General features: G+C 33.9%; 1 protein-coding gene across 1 annotated transcript; it reads left to right on the plus strand.

The window, feature by feature from the left end:
- The first annotated feature begins 1,714 nt into the window (after positions 1 to 1,714).
- Positions 1,715 to 6,576, plus strand: LOC112525860. Its single transcript, XM_025136155.1, has 2 exons — positions 1,715 to 2,036; positions 6,277 to 6,576. Exons 1-2 carry the CDS (start codon positions 1,826 to 1,828, stop codon positions 6,483 to 6,485), a joined length of 420 nt encoding a protein of 139 aa, XP_024991923.1. The 5' UTR covers positions 1,715 to 1,825; the 3' UTR covers positions 6,486 to 6,576.
- The last annotated feature ends 6,173 nt before the right edge of the window (positions 6,577 to 12,749 follow it).

Below are 12,749 nucleotides of genomic sequence, written 5' to 3' on the forward strand. Positions count from 1 at the left end.
TCTATATATATATATATATATATATATATATATATATATATATATATATATATATATATATATATATATATATATATCTGTCTGATCAAATGAGAACTGTTTTGTTTGTAGTAATCGTGAGATCTAATCTAAACTATAAATCAAAGGTTAAATTAGGAATTAATAATTTTACTAATTTATTTTAAAATATTAATTAAGAGCATTTTAGAGATTTTATAAATATCCTCTCTCATCTCATATCTTTCCTCTCTCCGACGAATCTTATTCGACGAACATTATTCCGATGAACCTTATATGAACACAAGATACACACTGTGATACCCAGATATACATACAAGATGCACAATGTGATATCATTTGTAACGCAATGAAAATAACGAAAATACACACTATGATACATTTCATAGAACAAAGAAAATACATTGTGATACACGTGAAACATTATGAATGTTTCACTATGATACACTTTGATTCACAAAACGTCTTTAATATACGATGTATATTAGGTAATTGATATACTGGGTTCCTAATTTTAATTAAATATTTCCTTCTAAAAAATTGAAGTTGTAACTTGGTAATTTGTTTGTGAAAAGTTTTATCTGTTTAAAAAGTTTCATTTACCATCACCAAAATCTAGTAATTCGATTTTTACAACCAAAAAAAAATTTATCTTATTCTTAAGAATCAATGTCTAACTCTCAGTAAAAAAAGTCCAGGTACATGTTTTTGGTGGTAGTTATTTATAGGTGAAAATGATGATTAGTGTAAAAGTAAGAAATGATGATAGAAAATTTGTGTCGATGATAATAATAAATAAAAATCGAGATTATATAGTAGGATGATTTATAAAAAGACAAAATTTTGTATTGAGAAGAAAAAAATACGCTGGAAATTAAAAAAAAGTGGAGAAGAGTGGACCCGGGTAGGCCCTTATGCGTCGAGCAACACGGTCCTCTCTTTGGGGCATGTAAGCCTCATGACCTGTCATATCAGTGTCAACTTTTTAAATTTCTTGATCGGTGGTGGGCCCATCAATATCAAATCTCGTCAGAAACACTGACAGCTATCCAATCTGGTTAAAAATTTTAGGGTATCGTAAGCCTTTACGCTCCCGGATAGGAAAAAAGGAATAAGGATGGTTTTTTAATTTTAATTTCGTATTATTTTTGTAATTTTCTTTTTCCTAAGAGGTCATTTTGGTCTGAGAACCTAGGGGTGTGCACTTGGCAGGTCAGGCGGATTTGGGTGGGAAAATCAAAAATCCGATCGGATTTTGGATATGGAAATCAAACCCCAATTTTTGGATTTCGGATTGCTTCGGGTTCAGTTTGGTCGGTTCGGTTGAGGTCGGTCGGGTTCGGGGTTAGTTATAATGCAAAAAATATATATCCAATCGATTTTGACGATGAATTCAATCGATTTAGAGGATTGATAAATCAATAGGATGTTTAGAAATTACAAAAAAAAATACGACCGTCTAAGATTTTTAGCATTTTAAAAAGATAGTTACATAAAATAAGTATATTTATATAGTATTTAAAATATTATGTATATATATTTCGGGTTTGCGGACGGATCGGATGATCAAAAATCAAACCCAATCCAAGCCCAAATTTTCCCAAAAGGATCGGATCGGTTTTCCGATTTTTAGATTTCGAATCTTTCGGATTTTACATAAATAACTTTGTTCGGGTTTAGATTCGGATTTCGAATAATCCGGGTGTTGGACACAAGAACCCTTGTTTTTTACATTCCCCCTTCTTAAAGCCCTTTCTTCACCCTTTGTCGTCATTACTCATTACCCATCACCACAGAATTGCAAATTATGCAGAAATTTTTCTTGTTGCGGCGTCTTGATTTCATCTGCTCTAGAACTTCCTCTTTCAACTACAAGACACACTCATTAGTCTCGTTTGATTTTCGTAAATATTGTTCATCTAAATCCGAATCGTCATCTGAAAACCCTAATTCTTATTATTCCGAAGATGAAATTCAGAATGAGAACACTGCCAATGAAGAGGATGTCAGTAGTGCAGGTAATTTGAAAGCGCCATTTGTTTCTATTTGCTCCTTATGCTCTGTCATGTAACTTAATAGCTTTAGCTGTATATATAGAGTTTGTTTTCAGTAGCCCGCGTCTTAGAACGAAATAAGAGTTATCCAATTAGAGGCATATCTCTGATCCCTCCATAAGATTCTTTCTAGGATATTACGCATATAATCTTTCTTCAGAAGATGCATTTGCAGCTGTAGAAAAGAATGGATGATACTAATAGAAGGTCTTCTTCTCAAAAGACAATGCTTATCCTTTTCTTGTTGCATTTCATGATGGAAATGTTTTAGTATCAAATATCTTGACTTTTGTTATTTAGAGAACATCCATTAAATATGTGCAATTAACTAGAATTCTCTATAACTGTTTTTGCAATAGGGCTGCATTAGGAGTTTTCCCTCTTTTTGAAATAGGGCTGCATTAGGAGTTTTCCCTCTTTTTTAAATAGGGCTGCATTCTTATATACATTACACTCTTTGTTATGCCATCTTCTATGGATGTTTTTGCAATGGCGGATCCTGGGATAGTCCTACCATAATAAACTTAAAAATCCAACATAAACAGAATCATACAATTCAAAATAACAATAATCGATAAACGATTGTTTAAAAAGACACCATAACATCCAATCAAGAGATTGAAACATGTATTCAAATTAAATGCACAATTGTTCTCAACGAATTTTCATACTCTGGATGTGATTTACAATATTATCGTTGTTAAGATGAGGAAAGAGATCTTTCTATATAAATGATTAAACATGCATTTAACAATCTATTACTTTTATCATTGCGCAAATTATTTCCCACAAAGGTCATATGCGGAAAAGATTTTTCTATACTAGTCATTGTTACCATGAGGATCAACACCAAGTACATAAATAAATAAACAAAATCAAACACTTCATGTTTCTTTACTTTCATGAGCTTGTTAGCGGGCTCCAAGATCCTTCAATCCCATAAATTGCTTTCTTTCCTCATTTCATGAAATGTAGCTGTCAAGTTGATCACCCAGATGAAGCAAATCAACATTTGAAAACTCATTGGAATAAAATTCCGAAAGTCTAAGCAACTTTTGCTTATCAAAGCAACAAAAAGAATATGAATAGGGCACAAGCTAGCATACAAACATGAAACGAGTAACTTCATACTTACATCATCAAAGATTGTTGAGTTCTTAGAGTTGTTGGTTGTCACAAAACTTCGACTAGGAAATGATGAAGGTTTGTAGTGCATAGTAGGCCATGTTTCTCTCTTGGGGAACATACAAGTATTCCATATAGGAACTTCAATGCCATTTTTTCCACAAAAGTGAATGATCAGATTTAACAAAGTTCCCATAAGTCATTTATTATTCTGTGCAATTTTTTCTTAATCAAATTCACAAATGACATGATTCTTCTTGAGAAATTTCTTTGATATGTTTTGTTGTTCTAAAACGATCTTCAATTCATTTACTACCCCATATGTTGTCTTCAAGTGTGCCATGATATACATATTTTGGTGTATATATATTTCCGCCTCGGGGCTTACGCCTCGGACCGCCTCGAGGCTTACGTCTCGCCTCGTTGAGGTAAAACGCCTCGAGGCCCGGTTCCGCCTTTTAAAACCTCGGCCATGAGAACTAAGTCAGAAGACTTGGGCGCATAATCAATATCTACTTTTAATATCCTCAAATCATTTCAAACACCTCACAAAGTACAAAGCAATAACATTCAAAATCAACTAATAGTGAGATCCCCAACGAGTATCATCCGGCCTCCCCCTAACTGAGTTCTTGGTTCAAACATTGCCCATTTTAGATTCACCATCCTTCTAGGCTTGTGTCATATTTTGAGCTTGATTTTCTCTCAATATTTTTTATCTCTTACAAGAAACTCTGATAAATTTGCAAGTGTATTAAAAAATCAACAACAATCTATGTTTCTTACTTTCTTTTAGAAACCACGACAGTTAGTTGAAGTTGATGGGTAAAACAATGAATGTAGGCCGTTTATTTTATGCTCGTACTTTTGAAGCCATTAGCCTCACCCTTCTTTTATTGCTAGCCTCATCATAATCTTGCCTACAAATGCTAGATGAACTTGCAAGCATAGAATGCATTGCTTTTTTAAGAGGTAAAGCCGTGCTACTTATGACATTTATAACACCAAGTAAATTCTGTCCCTCATCTCATTCTTCATTAATAATTAAGTGTCCTGCAGAAACACAAAGTCATTTGCTCTTTGTTAGAGGTATCAGAAGACTTCATCTTCACTTATAGCCCTTTTACGATGGTCTTAGTTGTTTCTTTTGGACAATTGTTGATGAGATCTCTTTCAATGGAAGGTAAGTGTGATTGGTTGTTTCTAGAAGCGTTTTCCAGCAGAACTTTATCGACATCTTCACTATTTTGAATTTTTGGTCAACAACTTTAAAAGATCAGTGGAGTCCCTTCTATTGTTTGATTTTTGACTGTCATCATGACCTGGAGTTGTGAATCTTAGGTGGTGATGGCAAGCAAGCAACTCAGCTTGATACTCTCTTTTAGCTTGTGTAGATTTGTGGGCAAAACACTTTGAATTGATTCTTTTGGTTTTATTTGAGCTTTAAAACTTTACCTAGCTTGATTTAAACACCATTTATCTTGCCAACATGCTTTCAGACCTACTTGACATTTTCCAACCTTTAAATCCATTTCTAACGAAATCGTCTCCCTCCATGTCGTTAGTTTTCATCCTTGAATAACTAATAATTAATAAATGAAACAAAATGTGGCACCCTTTTAAACACTATAGTCAAACAAATTATACTTGTCAAACCAATTGGGGCTGAAGTGACTCAACTTAATTTTCTAAATTTTGTTTGAGAAACGAGGTTGGTAAGGACCTCTTATATTCTCTCATATCACATCTTGATCATTATTCATTAGGATGGTAACCCAGGACGTTCTTTCATTTCGCAGATCTTGGGAAGATAATTAACCATCAAATTGGCTTTCTCTTTCCCTAGATGGCATTGTATACTAATTTGCGCAGTGAGCCTTGATCTCATCCTGGTTTCTTCTTTTCTGGGGTTGTTCATTGAAGGGATAGGAGGATCGATCATTCTCACTTTGAATGGTAGGATCTACAGATGATGAGGAAAAACCATCTTATAAGTGAAAAATGTTTGCCAGCGATGAAATGATAATTTATCTCATGGTTATCTAAAATCTTTTGATTAAGAGAGAGTCGGAGGAAAGGGGTTTTGGGTTCTCAATTGATGTTCTTATATCTGTAAAAGGATGTCCTTGAACATACTTGTTATACCATGGAAAGAAGTTGGATAAAGTGAGGAAATTAGGCAGGTCAAGTTTTCTAATTTATTCTTTTGATCTTCTGCAAACCTCACAATGGTTGCAATAAAGAGTCATTGACTGTAGAAAAGACCTTAGAGCTATAAGATTATACTGCCTTCGTCTTCGGAGTGTCGAATGAACTCTTTTTAACTTAAAAAAAACAACTTCCACAAGAGAAAATGTGATAACTTCATATTATACACAAAAATATAAGTATAAAAATCCTTTTCCATATTAGAGACAAAAAATATCTACATAATTATTATATTATCCTTTTACAGAATAAAAACCTTTTGTTCCCAAATTCGATGGCGCTTCCCTGTCCCACCAATCATACAAAGACATAATTACTTCATTTGATATAAATTTATTTAATTTATGTTTTCTTTCTCTCTATTATAATGTGTTTTCACGTGATTGACGGAAAGGAAGGGGACATGGGATTTGGGGATAGGCGAATTATATTCCATTTTACATATGGATGTAACACTGTTTAAGGTCCCCCGTACAATAACCAACATTTGAAGAAGTATTCATTCAACACATGGGACCAAATAGGTGGACCTACAATGGGCTTGTATTTGGAGATGTTTCCTTTTTAGCACCATTTGTCGTGTTGGATGCCAGGGAAAGTTTTAATTTATTTCTCAGTTCTCACACTTGTTACAAACTAGGGGTCTTCATGTAAAACACTTGCTCTACAAAACGAGGGTAGAGGTCAGGTTTGCATACATCCTATCCTATAGATCCCACCTTTGGGTGGGATATACTAGACTCGATTGGTTTGGTTTGGTTTGTCGTGTTGGATGCCTCCAACCCCTACATTTATGTATGCACATACACACAAATGCAAATTTATTGATTGGAATCATTCCATATCTAATTCGTGAACCCCTTTATGACAGAGCTCAGAACACAAATAGACAAGTTTTACAAAGGTGATATTGAAGCAATACCAACCATTTTTGAATCAATATTGAAAAGGAAGTTAGCAGGGAAGCATGAAGAGTCGGACGATGAATTGATGAATGAATTTCGACAGGACCAACCAAGTGAAGTTAGTGATGAAGTGTTCGATTCAGACACAGATTCAGATTCAGATTCTGAAGAATAGGCAAGTATGTGTACAACTAATATTTTGAGGAGCATACTTTTTAGTATGTGACATGAATGGAATGGAACTTCATTAAAATCACTGTTTTGGCCTCTGAAGTTTCTAATTTGAAGATGAACTGAACACACAGACCGGTGAATAGCCCAGATTCAAGATTTGTAGTTTACTCTTAGGGGCGTTTGGTTCACGGAATTTGATGGAATTGGAATGACAAATTCCTTTGACCAAAATCCAATTCCTTCGTTTGGTTCACTTCTTGAAATGGATGGAATTCCACAAATCATTGAATTCATCATTCCTTGGCATAAAGGAAGGATTGGATTCCATCACCGCCCATCCCTTGGGGTGTGTGGAGGTGGGGAGGTCCAAAAAAAGACGGTTATTCCAACTGTTTTGAGAGATACCATACCAATTCCTACTAATCAAATGCGTGGACAAATTCCGTCAAATTACATTCCAATTTCTTCAAAGTCAAATTCCTTTGATGGATTCTAATTCCACCAAATTCCATTTTGAATGGGGGCGTTTGGTTCACATAATGGAATTTGGTGGAATTAGAATCCATCAAAGAAATTTGACTTTGAAGGAATTGGAATGTATTTGACGGAATTTGACCATGCATTTTGGTTGGTAGGAATTGGAATAGAACCTCTCAAAAAAATTGGAATAGCCGTCTTTGTTTGGACCATGTGTTTGGCTTGTAGGAATTTGACTAACATTAAAAGGGTTATGGTTGTTAGTAGGGTTGGTGTAAGTCAGTCTTAGGAGCTGTTTCCGTATGAGTCAATGGATTTACTAGGCTGTTTCTTTATGGCTTAATGAAGAAGCCCCATGCCAAAAGACAGCTTCTACCCTTTCCCTTTCACCAACAATGACCGATCATTGCCTCTCATCGCTGCTCCCAAGTCATCACTGCATCTCCATGTCCGTGTTCATCTTCGTTCTGCATCTCCTTAGCTCTTCATCTTAGTAACACAATTCAAGTTTAGCAATTACGTGATTTGATTTCTTAAACAATTAATTAGCATCGAAACTAGAGTTTTCATCAAAACATTTTTGGGATCCTGACCGAGTAGAAATATGAAATTGAGGATATGTAGAGTCTTGGAAACCAAATTCACAGGGTTGATTTCAGAGCTTGAAATTAGGTTTTTGTGTTACTCCCATCCCAGCCCCTCTTTTTGATGCTAATCAAATTCAAATGGGGATGTATTTTGTATAAATGTGGATTTTGACTTGAAAAAGGTATTGCAAACACTTCCTGGGAAATATCTTTTGATTGTACATATGAAATGTAGCTAATAACATTGCATTTCTTGTTTAAGAAAAAACAAACCCTTAATATCAGCTCCTTTTTTACTTCATTATTCAAAGGATGAATGTCGATTGAGGCTGCGTTTGATACACGGGATGGACATGATAGAACATGATAAAATTCACTGCTCCACCACCACTTCTACCGTCATTGGTAACCATCATATGGAATCATTAAACAACATTTAAGGGCAACTTGTCTGGATTGGTTTTGTTTTATCCGGTCCTAGTTGTATTTAACATCAGATAGATTAAGCTTGTCTACCCAATCGGAAAAAGATCACAGTGCCCCTCATGTTATAAACTGATGCATAAAACACTGGTAGCATGACATCAAATATCCATGCACTTAATTCATGGATCTGAATGATGTGAGACGAGGTGTAGTGGCAATGCCAAACCTCAAGTCTTAGGAGTCATGACGTTTTTTAAGGTGCTACTTACGGTGACAAATTTGTATATCATATTATATATAAGTATTTAGATTATTACTCAATAAGTTAATGGTGTAAAACAATTTAAAATGAGCTTTTATATATATATATATATATATATATATATATATATATTATTTAAACTAACAAGTAAGACATTGAAAATGTAAGAAAAATCAAATAGTATACTACAAAAACCGTGCATTAGACATGGCATGCCACAAGCTTAATGTGGCATCAAAAACAAACCTTGAGCCATGGTGTGTTCCAGTGACTTTGCAGCAAACATTTTAGAACGTTGACATAATCTTTCTTTGTTGAATATTGAAAACGTAATATGCTTATCAACCTTTCTTTACCGAATATTGAAAAAGTAATATGGTGGTTAATTATGCTTTGATGATATCAATGAGTTTATGGTATTATGTTTTGGTGTTCTTTTTAAAGAATAAATATCAATTCATCTAACAATGTTTAACTTATACAGAGGGGTAAAACAATCATTTTTGCCATTCAGATCATTGATTCATGGAGACAAGAAGAAACAATGGTACATTTTTATCTGATCAAGACAACTTAGCTCATACAAGGATCAATGAAAAAGCGTAACCAGTTATTGATATACCTGAAAAATCATGTGTCATGGAATTTAAAATTTTAAACTCAAACTTCTAACTTAAAGATGCTTGTTGGGGATTGTACGGGTGAGGAATGGAAATTGGAAACAAAATGTAGACATGCACACAAAAAAGTGTCGACTCGAAAACGCCTGGTCCTAGTAAGCTTGGGCCATTTCAGACCAAAAAATCTGTTATGGCAAGTAAAACTTTAAAGTATTGATTAAATCCTAGCCCATGGATCATTTTCACACTCAAAGTCTTGTCTGAGATTTTTTTTTGTCTTGATATGTTTTGCTTACTATAAACGAGTCTAGAAGACCCTAGAAAAAAACTTGGGTCTTGTGCATCTCTAACAGGTTTGATATGTTGCATTGGTTCGTTGCCCCTTTTCTATTGCTTTTACTCACTTATAGTTATATCTAGTTTTTTTTTTTAAATTAAAGTGTTTCAATTTTTCTAATTTGAGAGTACGTGCTTTTTTTTTATTTCATACATTTTTCACATGCTCGGTGTCTTCATGGAATAACCACTCTATTATTTGAGATTGAGATCAGGTCTGCCTATATCTTATCTTCCCAAAACGTGACATTCAATATGGATTTATTGGGCTTGTTTTGATTTGATTAATTGATAAGTTGCATATCTTAGCTTATTGATAAGTTATGATTTTTCTAGTGTCGTCTAGCATTAATTGCTATCCATGTTCATTTTTTCTGATTTCCCACATCATTCATCCAATCATTTAGCACTGCAACCATTCCCATTTCCATTCATTTTCATTCCTTAACCCTAAAAAACCCAGACACCCCTTTAGGTTAGAGTGTTTTAACTCATATTTCGAGTGGCAACAGACTTCTAGCAACCTTTTTCCATTTTGTACAATTGAAATTATTAAGAATCAATAGTCATTAAATTTGAAAACGAGAAGATCATCTTTTATCAGAAAGACGGTATGAGTTTATAAATTTGAATGATGCCCAGTACAGATCAATGTTTTGGCTCAACAACATATGTGTTTGGCTCAAGGAGACTGTGTCCGAATTTTAGCGACACAATTCACACATGCAAACCAATCATTTAAGAGATGCATTTCTCATTTCTCTTGTAATCATAATAATAGTTCATCGATCATATAATTCTAATTACATGTTTGAATCTCACACATTTGAGCATCCGGCTGTTGAATTACTATTTTATGTCGATAAACTGTTGATGGACCATAAAACATAACAAACTCAACTTACCTTGAGGGAGATAAGAGTCCCGTTTTTAAAGTTTATCTGTTTCTATATTTTTGAAGGAGACAACTTTTTAAAAAAATTTATCTGAGTTTAAGACGTGTTTATAAAACCGTATAACCATGTTTTGAATAATTAATGATTTTGAATTGCCATAACACACACATGAATTATCAAAAAAACAAGTTGGAACCATTAAGATTCGTTTAAATATCAAAACAAACGGTTTTAATAAAATACTGAATTACTAAATTATTCTGATATTGTGGATGTAAAGTGATGGCTTTGCTTTTGGTGGGTGTTTATTCTATTTCACTATAAAGTGCCCCTGGTTTTGGTCCAACGTTATATGCACCATGGTATCAAACATACTTTTAAGAAACCTCCTTTTGTCAAGATTATCCCTAAGGTTTTTGAAATTTCCCATCTTTCAAAATTACATATTTTTATTATTAGGGTTATATTGGTCATTTTTCGACATTTAAAATCATGTATGAGTGGATAAAATTGTATCTGTTTTTTTAGTTAGTGTTAAATTGGTCATCTTTTGTTGTTGCAAAAGTACACCGACATCTTTTGAATGAAAATTGCTACAATTTATACAGGTGGTCATCGTGTATGCTTGTTCTAAATCTTTACAATAACAAAAAGTGTTGTATACTTTAATGAGAATAAAGGATGACCATCTCATTCAATGTACGTCTTTTTTTCTCATAATCAAGTAGATTTAGTGGACGTCACAGGATCTCGATACACGTGATTAGGGGTTTGACAAGAATCACATTCCAATGACTAAAAAGGTGAAAAGCCAACAAGATAAAAGGAAAGGAAGGAACAAAGTACCCATTATTCTCAACAACATGAAAGAAGCGAAAGTTAACACAAAGCAAGAACAGATGAACTCAAAGCATTCTTCTTCGTTTGCTTGCCCTTCGTCCACATATGAAGAACAAAAGTGTTGTCACAACGTTACTGAATTCGCCTGTAGTGGGTGTTTATGTGTATGTTGTCCAATAATCGTGTTATGGTCTTGTGTGAAGATCCCATGTAGAATTGGATGGCGTTTGGCGAGGAAGGAAAAATACAACTCTTGTTGTAGGCCAGATAAGAGAGTTTTTGCAGTATACTCATCATTTTCAGATTCAGATTCAGATTCGCAGGTGAATAAACAAGGAGATTGTAGCAAGCAGCGTCATCATGTAAAAAACAAAATACCGTGAAGGGGTCGATTCAGTTTCAAGCTTGGACCATGGTGCAGTGTCCAACTTTTAAAGGGGTCTGTTGTCTAGTAAGAACTCCATTTTGAAAAGGTAGTGCCATCAAGAATTCAAGATCGTGCAGTTGTCTACCCAAACTACCATCCCATGTAGTAGATTTCAAAGTTACAGTTTTTGTCCATTCGTGTTGCAGATGAATATTTTTGTCAACATTTGTATTCTTCTTGTTTTCAGTCTGTCCCCAACCATTCTGTTGCTCAATATAAATCACAAGAAAACTTGAACTTTGTGAGGGATAACTTTTATAACTAAAACAAGAAAACTCATGTCAATTTTTTTATAAGGGAGTATTTTATGATTTTATCCTATCAAGCAGAGGCAGATCCATATTCCATTTCAAGTGGTGGTATTGTCGTGAATGACAAAACAAATTGTGGCACTGTTAAAGACCGCAAAATTTTATCATTTGTTGAAAAAAATTTGTTGGGTCTGAATTTCAGTGTTAAATTGTATTCGTCTTGAAAGTTACTTTTGTCTATAATTGTAAAGACATCGTGTTTGACTTTATAAGTGAGTTTGACTTTGACTAGAAGGGTTTTAGTTTGACCCTATATAAAACATTTGTCTTTTGTGTAATTTGTAAATGAGCTCAATTGTAAAACTTACGTAAAGAATAGAAGTTTGACTTGTTGACTTTTCCTTTCATCGCCTCTCAAGTGTTCTTACAAGTTTATCTTAAATTGTCATGGATACATAGAGTTTTATGAAGATTGATCATTTCGTGGACTCACATTTGGTATCAAAGTTGGATATGCAAGAAATCAGTAGAAGAAATCAACAGATTTGAAGAATTTTTGAAGAAATTTTCTGGAATTTCAAGTCTTCATCTCATGTTCTTCTTTCTTTTAGGAGTTTGATCCAAAAAAATTTCAAAATTTTGTGTTTGGTTGTTAAAATCAGGATCAAAATGTATGTAATTACTTCGTGAATCTTTGTTATACACAAAGATTTGTGTTTTGATCATTTGTAAAACCCAAAATTTCGAGGAATAGATAATGTATATATTTTTTTATTTATTTCTATTTTACTTATTTACATATATATATGTAGGTACATATATATATATATATATATTGGTTAAATAAAATATTAGAAATTCAAGATAAGTCAAATTTTTTCCTTATTATTGACCAACGGCTGAAGACTCTACCAAGAGGGGGAGCCTGCTGTCGGCAATTGGGAGAGGCAGAAGAGGGCAGGCGGTGTTTGGCCCATAAAGGGAAACTGCGACCTGCATGATTTCAGRCTGTGGAGAAGACAGTCTCACAGCTTAAAAATCGGGATTTGGCCGATTTGGTCAACTAATAGGCCAAATTGCTCGAGTATAAATCAGGGGTACTGGTCTAGAGTAGTTATCCTTTTGAAAGAAGAAGGAATAGTC

The sequence above is a fragment of the Cynara cardunculus genome, assembly GCF_001531365.2.
Source record: "Cynara cardunculus var. scolymus isolate 2C chromosome LG 13, CcrdV1, whole genome shotgun sequence".
Taxonomy (NCBI): domain Eukaryota; kingdom Viridiplantae; phylum Streptophyta; class Magnoliopsida; order Asterales; family Asteraceae; genus Cynara; species Cynara cardunculus.

Bases quoted from the DNA above. Each gene is read 5' to 3' on its own strand.
- LOC112525860 (XM_025136155.1), top strand. From the start codon at position 1,826: ATGCAGAAATTTTTCTTGTTGCGGCGTCTTGATTTCATCTGCTCTAGA. The intron at 2,037-6,276 runs GTAATTTGAAAG...CCTTTATGACAG, and splicing joins AGAGGATGTCAGTAGTGCAG to AGCTCAGAACACAAATAGAC.